This window comes from Tenrec ecaudatus, chromosome 17 (assembly GCF_050624435.1).
Source record: "Tenrec ecaudatus isolate mTenEca1 chromosome 17, mTenEca1.hap1, whole genome shotgun sequence".
Classification (NCBI taxonomy): domain Eukaryota; kingdom Metazoa; phylum Chordata; class Mammalia; order Afrosoricida; family Tenrecidae; genus Tenrec; species Tenrec ecaudatus.
The window spans coordinates 20,247,939-20,266,947 of NC_134546.1; the positions used below are offsets into that span (position 1 = coordinate 20,247,939).

A 19,009-nucleotide genomic window follows, 5' to 3' on the forward strand; every position below is an offset into this window, starting at 1 on the left:
TGAATCTTGTGGCGTTCCTACTGTCCTTGCCCTGGTCACCCGGCCCCGGGAAGCCCCACTGTCCACCCTGCCCCTTACTCCTGGTAGCTGGATGCTTTGGCAGCTCTTTCTCACCCTGGGCCCCTGGTCCTCCTCTTGAGTCCAGCACCGAGCAAGTGATCCTTTGAAGAAGGCTTAGGCGGGGCAGGGACTAGGGGGACCCAAACTCAAGGCGCCCCAGACGGTGGCTGCCTTCCCCTGAGGAAGCCCGATTTTCAGGTTAATGATAAGGTGAGCAGATTTTAGCATTGGTAAAGCAGGACACCATTGATAAAACTCATATCCTGGCGAAATAGCCACATGGCAGCCGAAAACCGTATACCCTAGCTTGTCGTGCATGCTTTTAAGAAATCAGGACTTTTAAAAAATGCTGTGGGACGCGGAAAAAGTTGTTAAAAATAGGGACCATCCTGCCCAAAGCGGGACATCTGGTCACCTAATCTGAGGACACATGTGGTGAGGAGAACCCATTTAGCATAAAGAAGAGAGGTTGGGACCCTAACCTGATGTCCGTTTGTTCGGGAACATTCAGATGGACAAAGAGATTCAGTGGATAGGCATTTTTATCTATTGCGAGAACACCTGATGGACAGGAGGCCTTGACTTTGCTGCCTGCGACGTGGGTGGGGTGGGCTAGCATCCCTTCATCCTCAGGTCCCTCCAGCTCCAGCCTCATACCCTGGGTGACAGATCCAGACAGACAGGACCCATGGGGTACAAAATGCTCCCGTGCCCATCTCCCTCCTTATCACATGGGGGGGGGGCTGCTATAACCCTTGGAACTCTCTCAGCACCCTGAGCGAGAAAGACGAGGCTCTCCGCTCCCCTCAGCACCCGCAGTCCCCGAAAGCACAGGGCTGCTCACAGTCAGCGTCCACTGACAGCAGTGGGCTTGGTTTCTACTCTGGGGAGACGAAAGTCAGTCCCGGGGGTGCCTGCTGCTCGCCAGAGTTGGGTGTGCTCAGCTCCGTTCTTGCTCCTGACTCCCCAGAGCCAAGACTGTCAGCCCCAGTGGTCAGAGACAGGTCTGCCGCTGCCGAGAAGCCTGCTCTGCCTTCGGCTCAGTCTGCTCCGACGCTCACGGCCTTCTCCTTCAGCCAGGCTCGGGCAGGCCGGCCTTTGGTAAAAGAAGAGGAACCCAGGGAGAACAACGCTACCAAGGTATGGGGAGCAAGAGGAGCAGGAGGTGGGGCCGCTCGGACCAGGGGTTGAATACCCAGCATGCCAGAGTGGGGTCAGCTTCTGGGACAGGGAGGAGAGAGAGCAGGACAAATCCCCAAGGCCGTTCTCCTTGATTCCGCAGACTAGAATCTAAGAGCCTGCAGACTGGTTTGGGGTGAGGGCTGAAGACAGGAAGGGAAATAAGGGGGAGGAGGTGGAGGCTGGTAGGGAACTGGATGCCAATGAAGGGAAGTTCAGTGGGGAGCTGTGGCGGAGGAGGGGGGAGGACAGAGGAGGTCACGCAGAGTTTGGAAGGGGCAGGATGTGAGGGAGAGTACAGAGGGGTTTAGGTGAACCCAGCTGAGTCATTTGAGCCAACACCCAAGATAGCAGCTGAAGAGACAGCTGACTCGAGGCTGATCTGCCAAAGGCGGTGCTGGTCCAGCTGACAAAATACCTTGCCCTTCTACGGTGACCTTGGGGAGAGGGTTCTCCCTTCCCTGCAGAACTTGAAGAGCACTGCAATGGGGGATCTGCGCCCTCAGATCCTGGAAGCCTGATGTGCACTTGCAGACTGCTAGAGACTGCAGACTGAATTCAGTGATGGCGGTGACAAGGGTCAGCCGCCATGGTCTTCCCCCTCCTGTGAAGGGGACAGACAGGTGAAACAGAATCACTCAGTGCAGGGAAATAATTGAATCTCCCAACCCTTGCGCTCACTCCCCTAGTTGGTGGTGAGGCTGCAAGCAACTTCATCCTCACCTCCTATCCTCTCATCTGAGGCACCTGAGTCTCTCACCCCCGCTTCTGTTGATCGAGCTCCAGCCATTGGGGGGCTCGCTTTCAGCATTTGCTCTCCCACCTCAGCAGGAGTCTCCTCCTGCCTGGATCATTCTATCCGTCCTAAGAAAACAGCAAATCAAGCCCAGCGGAAACTGTCGCCCGTCTCCCTTCCCAGCCCTTTGAGCCCACTCCAGTTGGGCATCAGCCTGTCCACGGTAAGGTCATCAGTGACCTCACCTGTCCAAACAGATGCATTTCAGCCCTCATCTGACGTGATCTTTCAGCTGTCTCTCATTCCCCTTGAAGATTCTGTCTAGGGTCCAAAGAAAGTTCCTTTCTGCCCCTCTGCCCTGCTCAGAGACCAGCCTAGCCCTCCTTTGCCGCCTCCTCTCTCATCTTCCTCACCTCTGGATTCTGGAGCTCCTTCGGGCTCCATTCTCAGCCTCTTCCCTGTTTACACTTTCCCTTGGGGGTTCCTATCCAATCCATGACTTCAAGGACCCAGATTCCCTCTCCAGTCCCGATTTTCCCTCTCGAGTGGATTTTGACTCCCAGCGACCGTACGGAACAGAGTAGAACTGCCTTTTGGGAGGTTAATGAGGCTTTACATCTTTTTAGGAGTAGACAATATTATTGTTCACCCAAGGAGCAGTGGGTGGGTTCAAACCTCTGACCTTGTGGTTAGCTGCACAATGCACAAACCACGAAATCACCGGAGCACCTCCTCTAGGTGCATATATTTAACGGCTACTCAATATCTTCACGTAGCCACATGGTTGATATTTTAAACGTACAATGTCCAGAACTTGAATTGTGGCATTAACCTAGGTACCCTCTCTACTTCCACCTGGTGCCCGCTCGGGGCCTTCCCCAGGTACCAGCCAGTGGGACCCTTTGACATGTGGGAGCTCGGTCACTGGGGGTGGCAGAGGAGGGCCCGGGGAGCTCTTGGTTCTATTCTGAGAACATTTGTTGAGTCAAACTTTGTCCAGAGAAATTTGTGGTGGTTGTGGGGCCATCGCGTTGGTTCCGACCATAACAATCCCACGTGTCACAGACCAGAGCGCGGCCTTGCCCTGTGCACCCACACAACTCCTCCTGTGTTGAAGCCCGCTGCCTCAGCCAGTGTCACCCATTAGGGAACCAGTGATGCTTCCTCCTTTTCTCCGCGAGGCTGCTGTACCAAGCGCAGTGTCCTTCTCCAGGGACCAGTCCCTCCAGAAGAACAGTTTTTAATCATTTATAATTCGCCGTTACTCCAAATAAGGAGCTACTGAAAAAAACACAAATGACTCAGCGAACTCCCAACCTCCTCTCCAAACAAAATTCGGATCACATCACTCCTTTACTGAAAACCTCCACTAACTTCCGTCCTGCGTCGGATAAGAGCCCAACTCCTTGCTGTGGGCTACAAGACGCAGGATGACATGGGTACTGCAGCCCTCTGGCCCTCTGCCTTTACTTCCCATATTGTGATTTGCCCCTTCTGACCCACAGTGCCCTAGCCTGAGTTCCCCGCTCTTCCCAAAACACCTACCAGGCTCCAACCTGGGGCCTGGCCAGCTGCTTACGGCAAGCCTGCCCCAGAAACCCGTGTGACCCTCGCCTGCCTTTCCTGCATGTCCCTGCTTAAATCTCGCCTCCTCAGGACGCCCCTCCTGGTTGCCCGTCCACAATGGAAGTCCCCTTCCTCTCCTGTCTCCTCTCTGAGAGTGGAGGCTGGTCTATTTATTGCCTCGATCTGCGGGAGCCATTGGTCTGTCCTTTCCATTCAGTCCCAGAACATCCACAGGAGGCATTCAGGTTTTGGTTGAGGGAGCTTATTGATTACATGAAGCAGAGTCCAGGGAAGACACGCATGGGGTGGTTTCTGGGTGAGGCGACATCTGAACAGGTTCTGAGGGCTGGGTCACGGTTGGATGGCACTCCTTAGAAGTGGCCTCTCGGGCCTCCAGCAGAGCAGGGGATGCAGCCCTTTGGGCAGTCAGTGTGGAGAGCGGAGCCAGAAGCCAGCGTCTCGGCCAAGGGGGCTTACTCTGGCCTGCGCTTCTGAGAAGGCTCCAGTGCTCAGGGTCCTGGGTCCCCAAGGGTCATGGAGTTTGCCTTGCCCTTTTGCCAGATCCAAGTCACCATCTCCAAGTCTGCCCAGGAGAAGATGCGGCTGAAGCAGATGAAGGAGATGGAGTCGCTTCGGAGGGCCAAGGACCCTGATCGGGAGAGGGAGCTCGCTGCCCAGGGCCTGGGCTCCCGCAGAGCCTTGGTGAAGGAAGGTACTTGGTAGTGTATTGGGCTGGGATGTCTGCAGGCTGGGGAAGCACATTGACTAAGTCTTGGGTTCTGAGCCTCCCAAAGGGAGACTGCCCGCCCCCCTCCACCCGGACCCCCTTCCTGAGATGCACCAGAAGCTGTTCCTACCCTCTCATAACCCACAGACGGGCTCATCTCCATCCAGCGGGGAGCCCAGGGTGGGGGCAGGCAGGACTAGATCAGTCCTGGGATTTTCTCTGCCTCCACAGGCCTCCTTCCTCTACGGGGCAGCGGGACCCAGTCTGTGCCCACGGGGCTGAGCAGCCCACGCAGAAACAATGTCGGCTTCACCCTGAGGAGGCGTGCCAACCGGTCCTCCCTCCCCAGCATCCCCGTCAGCAAGCAGGAGCCCAGCTTTGCCCGCCACGCTTCAGGTGGGGCCCAGACTACTCACTGGGGCAGGGGATCCCCTCCCTGTGGGTGGATTCTGCTTGCTTTCAGGGCTGGCCACGTGACCTTGGCTGCCCTGCTTCTGCATTTCTGCCTGGTGTCGCCGGTGGACGAGGGGTGGGCGGCCTGGGATGGAGGTCACCTTATGAGAGAGAGACACACACAGTGCCCGGGGTTCATATGCGTTTGTGGGCTGAGCTGATGTTCTGGGCCATCACAACTGTGACAGATGGCTAGGCAGGTGAGTCCAGCCCTAGGGATCTTAAGGACATGCTGATCCAATGGTGCCAGGGAACGGCGTCCGAGAGTGTAGCTAGGATCTCCAGAAGAGAGGGTTTTGGAGACATGTCGGTTTCCTGCCTGCCAGGGCTTAATGGTGCTGGTTACTAATGGGGATCAGAGGAGCCCAAAAGTTCCCCTGGGGAGAGGTGCCAGAGGGCGGAGGGCAGAAGCCTCACCCCCCCTACCAGAGGAACTTCTAGTTGACCAGAGCTTGTCGACGGCATTCTCTTTTTGCCCCTCTACTGGACCAAGCATCCTGTCCTTCTCCAGGGATGGCCTCTCCTGACACCGTGTCCAAAGTCCTGACATACAGTTTCTTTAAAAATAAAATGTGTTTACGATTTGAAAAGTGGGTTCATTTTTTAAAGAAAAACTTCTTATTGAGAACTGGGTGAAGACTGACAGGGCAGACCCGTTTCCTGCCCATCAAGTCAGGCGGCTCTGTTTTAACCAAGGTGCCCATTTTGTAGATGGCAAGTGGGAGCCCCAGATGCCTTAGGTCACTACGGTGATCGTGGCTCACAGGGTCCCAAACCTCGGCCAGTGACCTCTGGTGCACAGTGGGTTTTCTTCCAGTGACTGCTGTAAGGCGGTTCTCCTGAAGGCGAAATAAATACCTCTTTTTAGTTTCATTTTCTTTGTCATTGTAGTTCGTTTTCTGTATCCCGATCAGCCCAGCAGCAGTGTTCTGAGCGGTAAATGAACATCCAAGAATAACAGCATGAGCACATTGTGTTAGTCCGGGTAGACGAGCAACACAAATTCATAGAGACACTCATATGTGTATAAGAAAGCGCTTTATATACAAGAGCAACTGAATGTTGAGAAAACGTCCCAGTCCAGTCCAGATCAAGTCCTTAAGTCCAATATTAGCCCATATGTTTAATACCAGTTCATAAATTCCTCTTTAGACTCACACAGCCATAGAATAATGCTGAGTGCAAGAAGATCACAGGCCAGTGGGTGGAAAGTCTTGTGGATCCAGTGGCAGTGGGAGCATCTCGGCACTGGCAGGGTGTCTCTACATGGCTCCTCCAGCTCAGGGCACTAGGGTAGCTCCATGCATCTTCTCAGCTGGAATGGCTCCCAGGGAGTAAGCGTGTGTCCCGCCTCCATCGAGCTATTTATCTCCTTAGCACCTCCCAATGGGGTCATCAAGCTGCGACCTGACTGACAGGCTAAACTCCACCCCTTCATTCTTAAGTCTCAAATTGATAACAGATGATGTAACGACCACACACATTATGTTTTGCAATATATTATTCATGTTGAACTGTAGGAGGAAAAACAAGCAAAGCAGCATGGTCACAGATGCAATTTATTATAACTTCTGGTAAGTCAGAGACTACTTGCAGAGACCTGTAGCCCAGTCTAGTTTTGTTTCGCATTCTGTAAACCGCATAAGCGTTCAACAATGCACTGAAAGGTTGGCCTGGAAAGTCCCCCAGAGACACTTCAGAAGAAAGGCCTTGCACCTACTTCTGGAAAACCAGCCGTGGACAGCCCCTCCGGGCACACTCGACGCTGACCGACACGCGTGGTGTCACCGTGGGGTGGAGTCAGCTCGGCGGCAGCTGGTGTTTATGTGTGGATGTGGGTGGGCGTGTGCATTGGAAAGAAAGACCACCTCCGCGCAGATGGAGTTGTAGAAGGTAGAATAACTGACGGAAAACGCTCTCCTCGCTCAGTCTCACTGGAAGCGGGATCGAATCTTCCTCTCTCCTGACGGAGGATGAGTCACTTAAGTGGCTTGATACTTTGCACCTATTTCTACTTTGGGGTCGGCTGCAAAGGACACAATGTCAGGATTGTGAGCTTGGTCATCTCGATTTTCCTAAGAAGTCCTGTGAGATCCTCCCTGCTCACGGGGCGTTAGGTGGGCTCCGCTGGGTCTGCCCAAGCCCTCCTGTATGGTGTGTATGAACAGAGCGTCTTCCCTCTCAAGGAGGATTTCCTTAGACTAGAGTCCCAGCATGGAAATGGCTGGGCAGAAAGGTACTAGAGATGAGCCTGCTGAAAAGAAACAGACGAACAAAGTTAAACACAGAGTCTGCTCCCAGGTCACTAGAAGCCGGAGCCCACTTAGCTGGAGCCCTGTGCTTTCCCCTCTCAGCCTGGGTGGTCCTGAGGCCATTGGAAGCTGGGTTAATGGGTTACCTAGTGCTGCCATAGCAGAAAGGAGCCCTGGCGGCATAGTGGGTTCCAAGTTGGGTTGCTAACCTCAAGGTCAGCAGTTCGAATCCAGTCTGAGGGGGGAAGGTGGAGCTTTCTGTTCCTGTCTGAGAAACCCACAGGGATACTTCTTCTCTGTCTTCTCGGGTCTCTCTGAGATCGGAACGATAGTGAGGTTTGAGTTTGGAACTGTGACTGAAAATACACCAAGTGCCTGTCTTGAGCAGGCTGATTCAGGAGCCCCAGGTCTGAATTCCAGGCCTGGCTTCTCGCAGCTGTGGCGTTCCTTTGTATTCCTTGGCATGTGGAAGCAGCTGCCCTGAGTGTCTGTCTCCTTGTGGCATCTTTCCCTCTGTGTCTCTTCTGCTCTCTTTCCAAGTAACTGAGAAGGGATTCGGTATAGGACCCACCCGGCATTGATATGACCTAATTAATATAGAAGAAAACCCTGTTTCCAAACAGGGTTCCATCTACAGGGACAGGATCAGGACTCCAATGTGTCAGGGGCCATAATCCAATCCACAGAGAAGAGACAGCGAGGGAGGAGCAGGGCTGAAAATCAGGAGGCCGCCACTCTCTCCCTGTTTGAGGGCTTTGCAGACGACATCAAATCCAGGTCTCTGCAGTCCAGGACAGGACATGGAGCTTGGATGTCACTTTCTGTGCACCAGAGGGCAAACGCAGGGGCTGGTTAAGGGATGGAGTGAAGAAGAAGCAGCAGAGAAAAATCAGGATGGCGACTTTTGTGTTTCAGTTTTAAAGAAAAAAATGGCCTCTCAACATAGATTGCCCTTTTGAAAGCTGTCTTCGGGGAGGCCGGACCCGGAGGAGAACTAGTCTGAGAGGGAGGCGTCGGGGTGAGCGAGCGCTCTGGGCTCAGAGAAGGGGACTGCGTGTCCTGGCTCTGCAGATGGAGTAGCTGAGGGACTGTGGAGGGTGTCCCAGGCTCCCTGGGCCCTGCCATCTTCCCTGTGTTGTTCAGGCACTCCTTCCTGTTCTTCTAGGATTCCAAAGATTCAAACATCTGTCCCAAGGAAGGCGAGGCTTGGAAGCGCGATCTGAGTATTCCATAAGATCCCTGCAGCTGGTGGGGCCCGGGGCGTGGGGCCCCATCCTGACCATGTGTCCGGGTAGCCACATCTGTCTGGTTTCTTCCTGCCTTTTGCAGCTCTGTGGCCTTCTGCCTTTGGGCCCCTTCCTTACACGGAAGGACACACAGTGGGGACAGGAGGAGAAGCTGACAGAGTTAGCTCCCGGCGGGTGGGACAGAGAGCAGAGGCCCTGAAGTCCCTCAACAATCAACAGACCTCTTGGGCCTCCCCCTAAGCACCACCATAGCAGGGTCACAAGTGGGTGACTGACTGGGTGTGCTGGGTCACATGGCATTGAGCAGTGTGTCCCAAACCAGCCCTTCAGTGGCCAGGGAACAATGAGGTGTGGTGTGGTGGGCATGGAGAGGCCAGGGAAAAGCGGAGACTTGGTAGTCTCCTTGGCTCCCCAGGAGGGGCCTCGCAGTGTCCACTCACCCACCTGCGCTCTGGTGAGAGGGCCTGAGTGCTTCTGGCCAGGCCTGGTGCAGAGGCTGCAGCAGAGGGAGCAGCGGCTTTGGACGCTTGCTGTCCTCCTGGGTGACAGGCGCTATGCTTCTTTCCTCCCTGTGGGTGCAGCCAACTCATTACCCGCGGTTCTCACCCTGGGGTCTCCGGAATGGGACGAAGAGGAGGAGGAGCTGGATCTCAGAGCCTTGAAGGAGCTCAGGCCTTTCTCCAACCCGGAGCTGGGGCTGATGGATGCCCTGCAGAGCCTCAGCAGCAGCGACTGGTGAGGAGACACTTGCCCGGCTGGCCCTGTGCACTGTCTGCGGCCAGCGTGGTAGAATCGGTGCTGCCCTCTGTTTCCTCCTCACCACAGACCGTGGTTGTTGGGAAGGAGTGTGTGTATGTGTCTGTCTGTCTGTCTGAGGGGGGCTTACTTCTAGTTTCCTCAGCGGCTGCAGGCAGTCCTGTGCCCTGCTCTGTAGCTGGTGTATGGCGTTGCCCCCAGAGCCGAGGGCCTCAGCAAGGTCCCAGCTCTTGGCTTCTGCAAGTCCCAGGAATGGGCTCTGATGGCCCCCCTGCAGTGCCACCCCCCTTGCAGCGGGTGGAGCACACCACCTTCGTGGTGAGCAGCTCACTGGCAGGTGCCCAGCACACGTGTGGGAAGTCCTCTCTGGTCCTCAGTGCTCGCCCGTCAGGCCAGGCCCTGTTCTTGGAGGGTGTGCAGCTTTATGTTCTGCTTGGGCCAGGCCCCAGAGGGTGGGCATGCGGGGCGGGCCCCCTGATCCCATCCCGGTCAAAGCTGAGCGGCATGGAATGACTTTTACTGAACAATCGCAACTCTGGTCAGGAGCCTGGGGGTGTGACCGACAATTAGGGGCTCGGCTGCGAACTCAAAGGTCGATGGTTCGAACCCATGCAGCTCCTCTGAGAGAGGAGGCGTCATGCTGTGTTGCTGTCAAGGGTGCAGCCTAGGTAACCCCCACACAGCCCTCGTGGGTCCTCACGGGGCTGCACACCGCAAGGTCAGCAGTTCAAAACTGCCGCTCGCAGTTTCTCCAAGGGAGAAAGAGACTTTCTACTCCCGCAAAGAGTTCCACTCTCAGACCCGCACAGGGGCTGTGCTACGCTGTCCTGCAGGGCCGCTGTGAGCCAGAGCAGACACGCTGGCAGGGCGTTAGTGTTGCCACCTCACCCACTGAGTGAGGAGGGGATGGTGACCCCACCCACTGGCTTCGCAGGCACATGAAGGAGAAGGGTTTGGTGAGCATCCAGCGCCTGGCAGCCTGCCACTCGGACGTCCTCTCAGGGAGGCTGCACGACGTGACCTTGGCCGTGACCACGGAGGTGAGGTCTTCCGACAGCTAGCTGTGTGCTGTGTCCTCCCGGCCCCCCAGCCTTGGTGTGGCTCACACAGTGGCGACTGAGGGTCCAGGGCTCCCGCGGGCATGGGCAGCTCCTGCCGGCTTCTCAGCCCTCCAGCACTGAGATGGGCGGCTGGAGCACTGAGGCCTGGGGTCTCTCTGTTTATCATCTTGGGGTCTTACGACTGCCAGAAGCTCGGCCAGTTGCCACTGTGCTGTGTGGTCCTCGGAGGAGGGGTGGAATCTTCTGGGCCATTTCCAGGGCAAATGTGGCATTTCCCACAGCTCTGGGGCTTGGCCTAAGCTGTGCTGAAAGAGCAGCAAGAAGCATTTTATCTCTGTCGAGGCCCTGCCTGGCCCAGCCCTGCCCTTGGGAACAGGCTCCTGAGGGGTGAGGGCTTGTGAACACAGAGGACACCTCCCCCGTCCCCCACACCAATCCAGCCCCCAGACAGAGGCCTGGGTTGTGCTCTGCTCTGCCCCTGCTGCTTGTGGCCCACTGTCAGAGGAAACCAGCCTCCACAATTGTACGGTGATAGTACATGAAGGTTCTAGTAAAGTCATAGAGGATAGGAAGATAGGCGAGAGTGAAATAAAGGAGTCAGACATGGTTTTTTAAGTCATTTTATTGGGGGCTCTGACAACTCTTATCACAATCCATACACTCATCCGTTGTGTCAAACACACTTGTACATTTGTTGCCATCATCATTCTCAAAACATTTGCTTTCTACTTGAGCCCTTGGTGTCAGCTCCTCATTTGCCCCCTTCCTCTCTACCCTCCCCTCCCTCATGAACCTTGGTAATATATGTTATCGTTATTTTGTCATATCTTACACGATCTGACGTCACCCTTCACCCACTTTTCTGTTGTCCATCCCCCAGGGAGTGGGTTATATGTAGATCCTTGTAATCGGTTCCCCTTTCTACCCCACCCTCCCTCCACCCTCCTGGTATCACCACTCTCAGCACTGGTCCTGAAGCGATCATCTGTCCTGGATTCCCTGTGTTTCCAGTTCCTATCTGTACCAGTGTACATTCTCTGGTCTAGCCAGATTTGTAAGGTAGAATTGGGGTCATGATAGTGGGGGAGGAAACATTTAAGAACTAGAGGAAAGTTGTATGTTTCATCAGTGCTATATTGCACCCTGACTAGCTCTTCTCTTCCCCACGACCCTTCTACAGAAGGGCATATCCAGTTGCCTACAGATGGGCTTTGGGTCTCCACTCTAAACTCCCCCTCATTCACAATGATATGATTTTTTGTTCTGCGTCTTTGATGCTTGATACCTAATTCTCTTGACACCTCATGATCACACAGGCTGGTGTGCTTCTCCCATGTGGGCTTTGCTGGTTCCCTGCTAAAAGGCCGCTTGTTTATCTTCAAGCCTTTAAGACCCCAGATGCTATATCTTTTGATAGCCAGGCACCATCAGCTTTCTTCACCACATTTGCTTATGCACCTGCTTTGTCTCCAGCAATCATGTCGGGAAGGTGATCATCATGGAATGCCAGGTTAATAAAACAAAGTGTTCTTGTATTGAGGGGGTAACAATGTCCATTTGCTATTTTAATACTAAGCCTATAACTATATGTACATAGATCTATTTTCCAGCTTTTGCTATCTTGGGACACTTGTAGGTAGTCATGAGACATGCATATTCAGTAGTTACATGTGTCACAAGGTGGGTGTTATTGACATTGAGGAAACCTAATGCCTGCCCTGGGGGATGTTAAAGGGGGGTTGGGTGTCACGGCAGAAAGAGAGAACAACAGGATAATGTCTGCTTCTACACGGAGATATAGTCACTGTGTTCTCACGTTAAGGCAGCATAGCTGTTGAAGGGAGAATCGGTGGGAATGATATTTAAATCAGGATAATGTACTTGGACCTTATCTCTAACTTACCAAAGTGGTGGCTTTCCTGCCGTGGAATACCGGCTTCCCAGATTCCCGCTGTTGTAAGTTAGGAAATGTAGCTCTGGTCATGTTTCCTTTGGCGTTACTTTCCCACAGCCCAGGATCTCGGGTTGTTCTCTGCCAAAGGGACATCGCATTCCCACGTCCCACAGTCCTTGTGAAGGGCCAGAGGGATTCGATGTGCAAAAGGGCTTTGATGGACCAATTTCAGATCACAAACCGACAGAATCGACGAACTCATGAGAGCAGCAGGTTTCTCCTTGCCATCTTGGCAAGGCTTGGGCCAGGCTGAGGGTGGAGGTGGTTTGTTGGGGTGACGGGGCCCCATTCTCGGTATCATGTGGGGAGCCCTTGGCAGGGGTCAGCAGTCCTGAAGGACCCCTCTCCCTCTTTCTCTAAGGTCACCAACCTCCGCTCCAAGGTGTCCCGCCTGGCCATCAGCACCCTCGGCGACCTCTTCCGGACCCTGAAGAAGAACATGGACCAGGAGGCCGAGGAGGTCGCCCGGTGCTTGCTGCAGAAGATGGGCAACACCAGCGAGTTCATCCAGAGGGCAGCCAACCGGTCGCTGGGGGCCATGGTGGAGCACGTGACTCCTGCGCGCTCACTGGTGGCCCTCACCACAGCTGGGGTCTAGTAAGTGGCTCTTGCTAGAGGGTGGGTGGGCAGGTGGAGGGAGGAAAGGGGGTGATGGGAGGGAAGAGGCCGAGGTGGTAGATGGGAAGGAAGAAAGGTCTCAGCTCAGGCTTTGCTGCAAACACCATACACTTTTAGTTGGGGGGGGGGGGGGGGAAATCCTTTGATTCCCAGGAGTGTGTGTGTGTGTGTGTGTGTGTGTGTGTGTGTGTGGTGGGGGCAGGGGTGCTTCTCTGGTCACCTTTCCTGGGCCAGGGGAGAGGGGAGGCATGCTTTTTGCTCAGGGCAGCCCAGGGAAGGAGAGGAGACAAACCCTTGCTTGCCTTGTGCGGCCTTGCTCCAAGGCTGGGGACCCCATGGTGGGGTTGAGCTACCCGCCCCAGCCCTGGGCGGCCTGGGTGGCCTGGCCTGCAGCGATGGGTCCCAGAGGAGAGCATTCTTTCTGATGGCGTCTGGGGCAGGCAGGAGGGCAAGGCAAGCCCCTGGGACTTCAGCTGGTGGCAGGCTCCCCTTTCTCTCCTGGGGATGGAAGAGGATCCCTGGGACCGCTGGGCCCTGTGCGCTGCCAAAGATGCTTTCCTTTTAAGTCAAAACCAAAACCTGAAGCCTCCTCTCCGTCAGATAAAAACAACCCCCCAGCCCCAGTGGCTTGCTGTCCTGGCCAGTGAAGTGTCGCTATTCAGGGGAGGGGCCAGGGCCACATCCTGGGCTGTGATTTCATTCCTTTGTGCCTCCATTGCCTTATGGGTAAAATGGGGGTGATAACGGTGTTGCTAAGAGTATTAATTGATTCACCAAAGAGCACCTCAAAAAACCCTAACATTTATCTGAGTGCCGTCAATGCTACTAACTGATCGCACTTTTCCCTGGATTCCTTCTTTTGCCTCAGTTTCCTCATCTGCAAAATAGTGATATTAATAGTAGCCAGAGGAGCCCTGGTGACTGAGCCCAGCAGTTCTCAACCTGTGGGTCTTGACCCCTCTGGGAGTCGAATGACCCTTTCACAGGGGTCGCCTGATTCATCACAGTAGCAAAATGACAGGGATGAAGTAGCAACAAAAATAGTTTTATGGTTGGGGGTCATCACAACATGAGGAACTGTATTAAAGGGTCACAACATGAGGGAGGTTGAGAACCACTGCCTTAGTGGGTTATGCTTAGTGGGTTGCTCACCGCAAGGTCAGCAGTTTGATCCCACCAGTCACTGTGCAGGAGCAAGATGAGATTTTGTACTCCGTGAAAAAGTTACAGTGTGGGAAACCCACAGGAGCAGTTCTTCCCTGTCTTATGGGGTCACTGCGGGTCAGAATTGGCTTGATGGCTGTGAGCCAGAGTTTGAGAATAGTAGCTCGTGGGGTTGGTGTGAGACAGCGGGGAAGGATGTGTTCAGCTCAGTGTCTGGTCCAGAGGGTGCCCACTATGCACAGGGGCAACTGGTCATCTGCTGACCAGTATTACCAGGCACCAATCTCAGGCATCTGGGGCTCCTAGAACAGGACTTTGTGCATGTGGCCCGTCCCTGTCTTGCTAGAATGCAGATTCTGATTCAGACGCTAAAGCGTGTGCATGGACCATACTCCGGAGTGTGAGAATCAAGAGGCCCCTCTGTCAGTTCTTTGCATTCCATTAGGCTACCCCCAGGGGGCAAGGCCTGCTAATGCCTAATCGGTTGTGCCTAAGAGCCTCTGGACACTGAGGTCCTGCTTAAAAATGATGAAAACGGATGGTGTCTCTGATAAGATGTCAGTTTTTACCAGTTAGGGGTACCAGGCACCGACTACTTCCCTCTCCTCCCCTCTTATCTCAGTGAGGTTAGACAAATGTGTCTTAGGCTTCCACTAAGTGTCAGGCAGGCACAGTGGGGAGTCAGTGGGAGAAATCTCACCTTCCAGGGCGGTGTGTTAGTCCAGGTAGACTAGAGAAACAATTTCATAAACACTCATCTGTAAGAGAAGTTTATATCAAAGAGCAATTGTACATTAAGAACACATCCCAGTCCAGTCCAGATCAAGTCCACAAGTCTGATATTACCCCATATGTTGCTACTAGTCCATACATTCCTCTTTAGACTCATAGAGCCATGCAATGGTGCTGAATGAAGGAAGATCACAGGCTAGTGGGTGGAAAGTCTTGTGGATTCAGTGGCAGTGGAAGCATCTCAGCTCTGGTGTGGGTCTCCACGTGGCTCCTCCAGCTCCAGGGCTCTGGCTCCATCAGGGTGGCTCCATGTGGCTTGTCATCAGGAATATGAAGCAGAGAGAGTGGGTCTGGCCTCCAGTGAGCCATTTATCTCTGTAGCAACTCCAGATGAGGTCATCAAGCTGCGACATGATTGACAAACTAAACTCTACCCCTTTACTCTGAATAGTCTCATGTTGACACCAGATTATGTAACTACCACAATGGGAGAAAACCAGCCAATACTCCCAATCTCAAGTTCAGGGAACCGTGGTGGTGCTATGGGCTAGACATTGGGCTGCCAACCACAAGGTTGGTGGTTGAAAGGCACCCGTCACTGCTCAGAAGAAAGATGAAGTTGTCTGCTCCTATAAAGACTCACAGCCTGGGATATTCTCTACAGGGTCTCCATGAGTTGGAATTGGCTTGATGGCAGGCGTACCTCTGTCCCTAGAGGCTCCCGTGTGGCTATGATGCTGACTAAGATGGACTAGGAGGAGAGGCTTACTGATCTGCTCCTGCAGACCAGCTGGGGGTGGGGGTGGGGAGGGATCCAGGGATTACAATGGCTCAATCCCATTGAGCACAGGGTTGCCAAGAGTCAGGGCCAACTCAACGGCGGTTAACAAGAATAACCAACATCAGACAGGTGCCAAGCTGGGCCCTGGGGACTCCTCAGAGAGGAAGCCTGGTCTTTTCTCCTGGGGCCGGGGGATTTACACTCTTACCAGGGCCCGCGGTATGCAACAGGACTGTGCAGTGGACACAGGAGCCTCTAATGTTGCAGGGCAGGGTGGGGCAGGAGACACTGCTTAGGGTTGTCTAAATGGAGGGAAGATGGGCAGGCATCTTGACCCAAGGGAACTAAGGGCTCTGGGAGGGACTGAAAACAGTGATAGTGGGACGTACTGCACTGGTTCTTCCCTCTCCCGTCACTGTGGTTCTCACCCTTAGTGCTAGTGTGGGGAGATGCTTGCTTGTTCTCCCCTCAGAGATGCCTCCAGCCCACGGGGAGCAGAGTTCGGGACCTGTGGCTGGCACAAAGCACAGACCTACCTTCGAATCTGTGCCATCAGTCTGGTGACCCCTTGGCTGTGTTGTGTTTTGCTTCAGCCACAGAAACCCTCTCGTGAGGAAGTGTACTGCTGAGCACCTGGCGGCCGTCCTGGAGCAGATCGGTGCCGAAAAGCTTCTCTCAGGCACCAGGGACAGCACGGACATGCTGGTGCACAACCTGGTGAGGCTGGCACAGGACTCCAACCAGGACACCAGGTAACGGCAGGGCAAGAGCCCTCGAAACTCAGGTGGGAAATACTCAGGGGTTTTAGATGGCTGTTGTGAAGGGCTGTTGAGTGCTTCTGACCCAGGGTGAACTCTGCCTAATGGAAGGAAACACTGCCGGGTCCTGAGACGTCTTCACAGCTGTTCCTGTGTTGGAGCCCATGGTTTTAGTCACTGGGAAGGGTCTCTTCTTTTACCCCAACCCTTCACTTTCCCCAAAGACGCGTTCCTTCTCCAAGGACTGGTCTCTCCTGACAGCAGTTCCAAAGTATGTGAGCCCAAGGGTCCCCGTCTCTGTTCGAAGACGCATTCTCGTTGTACGTCTTCCAGGACCGATCTGCTTATTCTTTTGGCAGTTCATGAGACTTAGAACATTCTTCGCCAACGCCATCATGAAAATGCGCCCATTCTTGTTTGGTCGTCGACATTCAATGTCCAACATCCACATGAGCATGAGGCAATTGGAAAGACCATGGCTCGGGTCAGACACACCTTAGTTCTCAAAGTCGCCTCCTGGCTTGTCAACACTTCAAAGGGGTTTTCTTCAGCAGAGATACCCCGTACCATAAGTCAGACCAAACTCCCTGCCACTGAGTCGATCTCACAGTGTCCCTACTGGACAGGGTAGAACTTCCCAGTGGGTTTCTGAGACCACACTCTTAACAAGAGTAGAGAGCCCTGTCTTTCTCCTGGGGAGCAGTTGGTGGCTGGTAGTTTCAAACTGCTGACCTTGTGGTCAGTTCAGTGCATAAACCCTGGGGCACCTATACATTGTGTAGGGGATGGAAATCAAGAATTCTGTGGCCACAGCTAATGTCCTTCTCGGGGTGGACCTCTTTGTTTACACGGCACAGCCTGGATGACCTTTTTCCGGGCTCCTCTGGCACAGGGCTCCCTGGTTCTTTCCCCCGGTGGTGGATTGCTCCAGCCTGCCTGCTCTTGACATGGAGGGGAGGCAGCTGACAGAGTGTGTCCGTAGTGCTTGTGCCCCTATGCAGCTTTCCCCGAGGGGCTCACATCACTTCTTGTGCCTGCAGTCACCATCAAACTCTGATCTCCCCAACTCCTCCCTCCAACAGACCCTTCTGTGCCCTCCCGTCCTGTATCTCTGAAGTCTCCATAGGGCCCATGTCCAGGATGTCCCACGGTCATCTTCAGGGCAGTGTGTCCTTCAAGGGCTCACTGCTTTCTTCCCAGCCCTGCATGTCTGGCTGCGCCCTCTCTCTTGTTCCCCAGTGCACGGGCTCACGGTGACACCATGTGCACGAAGAACAATAGTGCTCCCCGTGATTCTCTTTGGCCGGGTTGTTCCCAAGGAGATCTGCAGGCCTTTCTTCTGAAGCACTTCTGGAGGAAAGATTGGAAGGGTAGATGCTGAACTTCCAACCTTTGGGTGATCAGCTCAATGGATTATCTATTTCCACCACAGAGACTCACTATTGTTAAAAGTCATTGACTGAGACACCAAGTAGGGAATCCCGTGCTTCATTAATTCCACAACTCAGTCTCCCCAGCTCCCCATACTGGCACTTACTTTCCAATCAGAGGCATCTAGGAGTTCAGGTTACCTCCCCGCAGAGTCTTCCACTGGTCATTATGAGCACTCGTGTATCGGGTATGCTCTGTAGGAGCTGGACTTGGGAGCCTGGCTTTGCTTGGCAGTCTTTTGCATTATTGTTGACATTCAGCATGGAAGTCTGTGGAGAAGTGTTGAGTTTAAGTGCTATTTAAAGTGTCTTAGACGTATGTCCCTGTGTCATCATGCTTTGGAATGGCAGCTTACTGTGCATGAGAACAGGCACGGAGCTAGAGCCGCGACTTATAAATTAAATATTAACAAGTAGTCATGGCTCAGGATGACCAAAATTCTGCGTTCTCTTGTAAGGCAACCACCAGATACTTTACTGGACTCAAGGAAGGAAAAATACACGCCCCCCCTCACCTCCACACTACTGCTACTTTGGTTTCTGAGAGCAGTATCAGGACTGTCTTTCACACACGGGACGGTATAATTCTAGGCTGTCTTTTATGTTTCTTAGCAGACACTGATGTCATGGTGCTTTATATAACCAACAGCGTCCTGGATAGAATGAAATATGGTCATTCTAGACACTTTATGATCTTCCTCCAGTCTGTTACCAAGTCCTGCCATCTCCTCGTGCTCACAGGAATTGTCTGAGAGCACCACTTCCTATTTCAACTCTGTTGGCTTATTGAAGGCCATCAGCACCTCATGCCTGGACTACTGTGATAACACCCTAACAGGTCCCTTGGGTCCCAGCCTTGTCTGCTTCCGTCTCTCCTGCAAACTGGCAGAGATGTGTTGCCTGCAGGCCATAGACCATCTCCTTCAGGTCTCCTTGAACTAGTTCCTGTCTTATTCTCCAGCCTGTGTCTGTGTCTCACTTCTGCCCACTGGTCTCTAATGACAGGCTGGCTGGGGTGATGTACAGACTTGGGGGTGGCCAGCCTTTCCAACGTACTCTCTAACCCATCCAGCACATGAATGTTTGCTCAGCTTCTGAGTCCCCACACCAGGGCCACCTCCACTCTAATGTCCTCCTAGATGCCCTCTGCTGCCCACAGCTGTCCAGCAGACAGGGCTGACCACTCCCTCCCCTGCAGTCCCACTGAGCCCTTCGACTCCTGAATATCCCACGCAGGAAACAAGTTCCGGACGTGTTGGTATAACCAAACAGGAGACTATTACGTTGCCATTCAAAGAATGCTTTTGAAGATTCCTAAGTGGCATGGAAAGATGATAAAATGAAAAAAATACAAGCATGTATATATATATATATTCTAATGGCAACTAGACACGACTATGTATAGAAAAAGACACTAAAAGAGAATAGTGTAAACATTTACATGTGTGTTTACCTTTGTGGGATCATGTTTGGTGTTTATGAATAAACATTTTAAAATAGGGAGGTGATACTTTCATAATTAGAACAAGTGTTTT

The 19,009-nt window shown here is 53.5% G+C and overlaps 1 protein-coding gene across 1 annotated transcript in view; it reads left to right on the top strand.

Annotated features, from left to right (window-relative positions):
* TOGARAM2 (TOG array regulator of axonemal microtubules 2) overlaps positions 1–19,009 on the top strand; it is a 56,409-nt gene that overhangs the window by 21,118 nt on the left and 16,282 nt on the right. Inside the window, exons 7-13 of the mRNA XM_075536068.1 lie at positions 1,031–1,200; positions 4,103–4,253; positions 4,500–4,664; positions 8,802–8,955; positions 9,911–10,016; positions 12,353–12,588; positions 15,880–16,038. Coding sequence (XP_075392183.1) covers positions 1,031–1,200; positions 4,103–4,253; positions 4,500–4,664; positions 8,802–8,955; positions 9,911–10,016; positions 12,353–12,588; positions 15,880–16,038 — 1,141 coding nt within the window. The remainder of the gene's footprint in view (positions 1–1,030; positions 1,201–4,102; positions 4,254–4,499; positions 4,665–8,801; positions 8,956–9,910; positions 10,017–12,352; positions 12,589–15,879; positions 16,039–19,009) is intronic.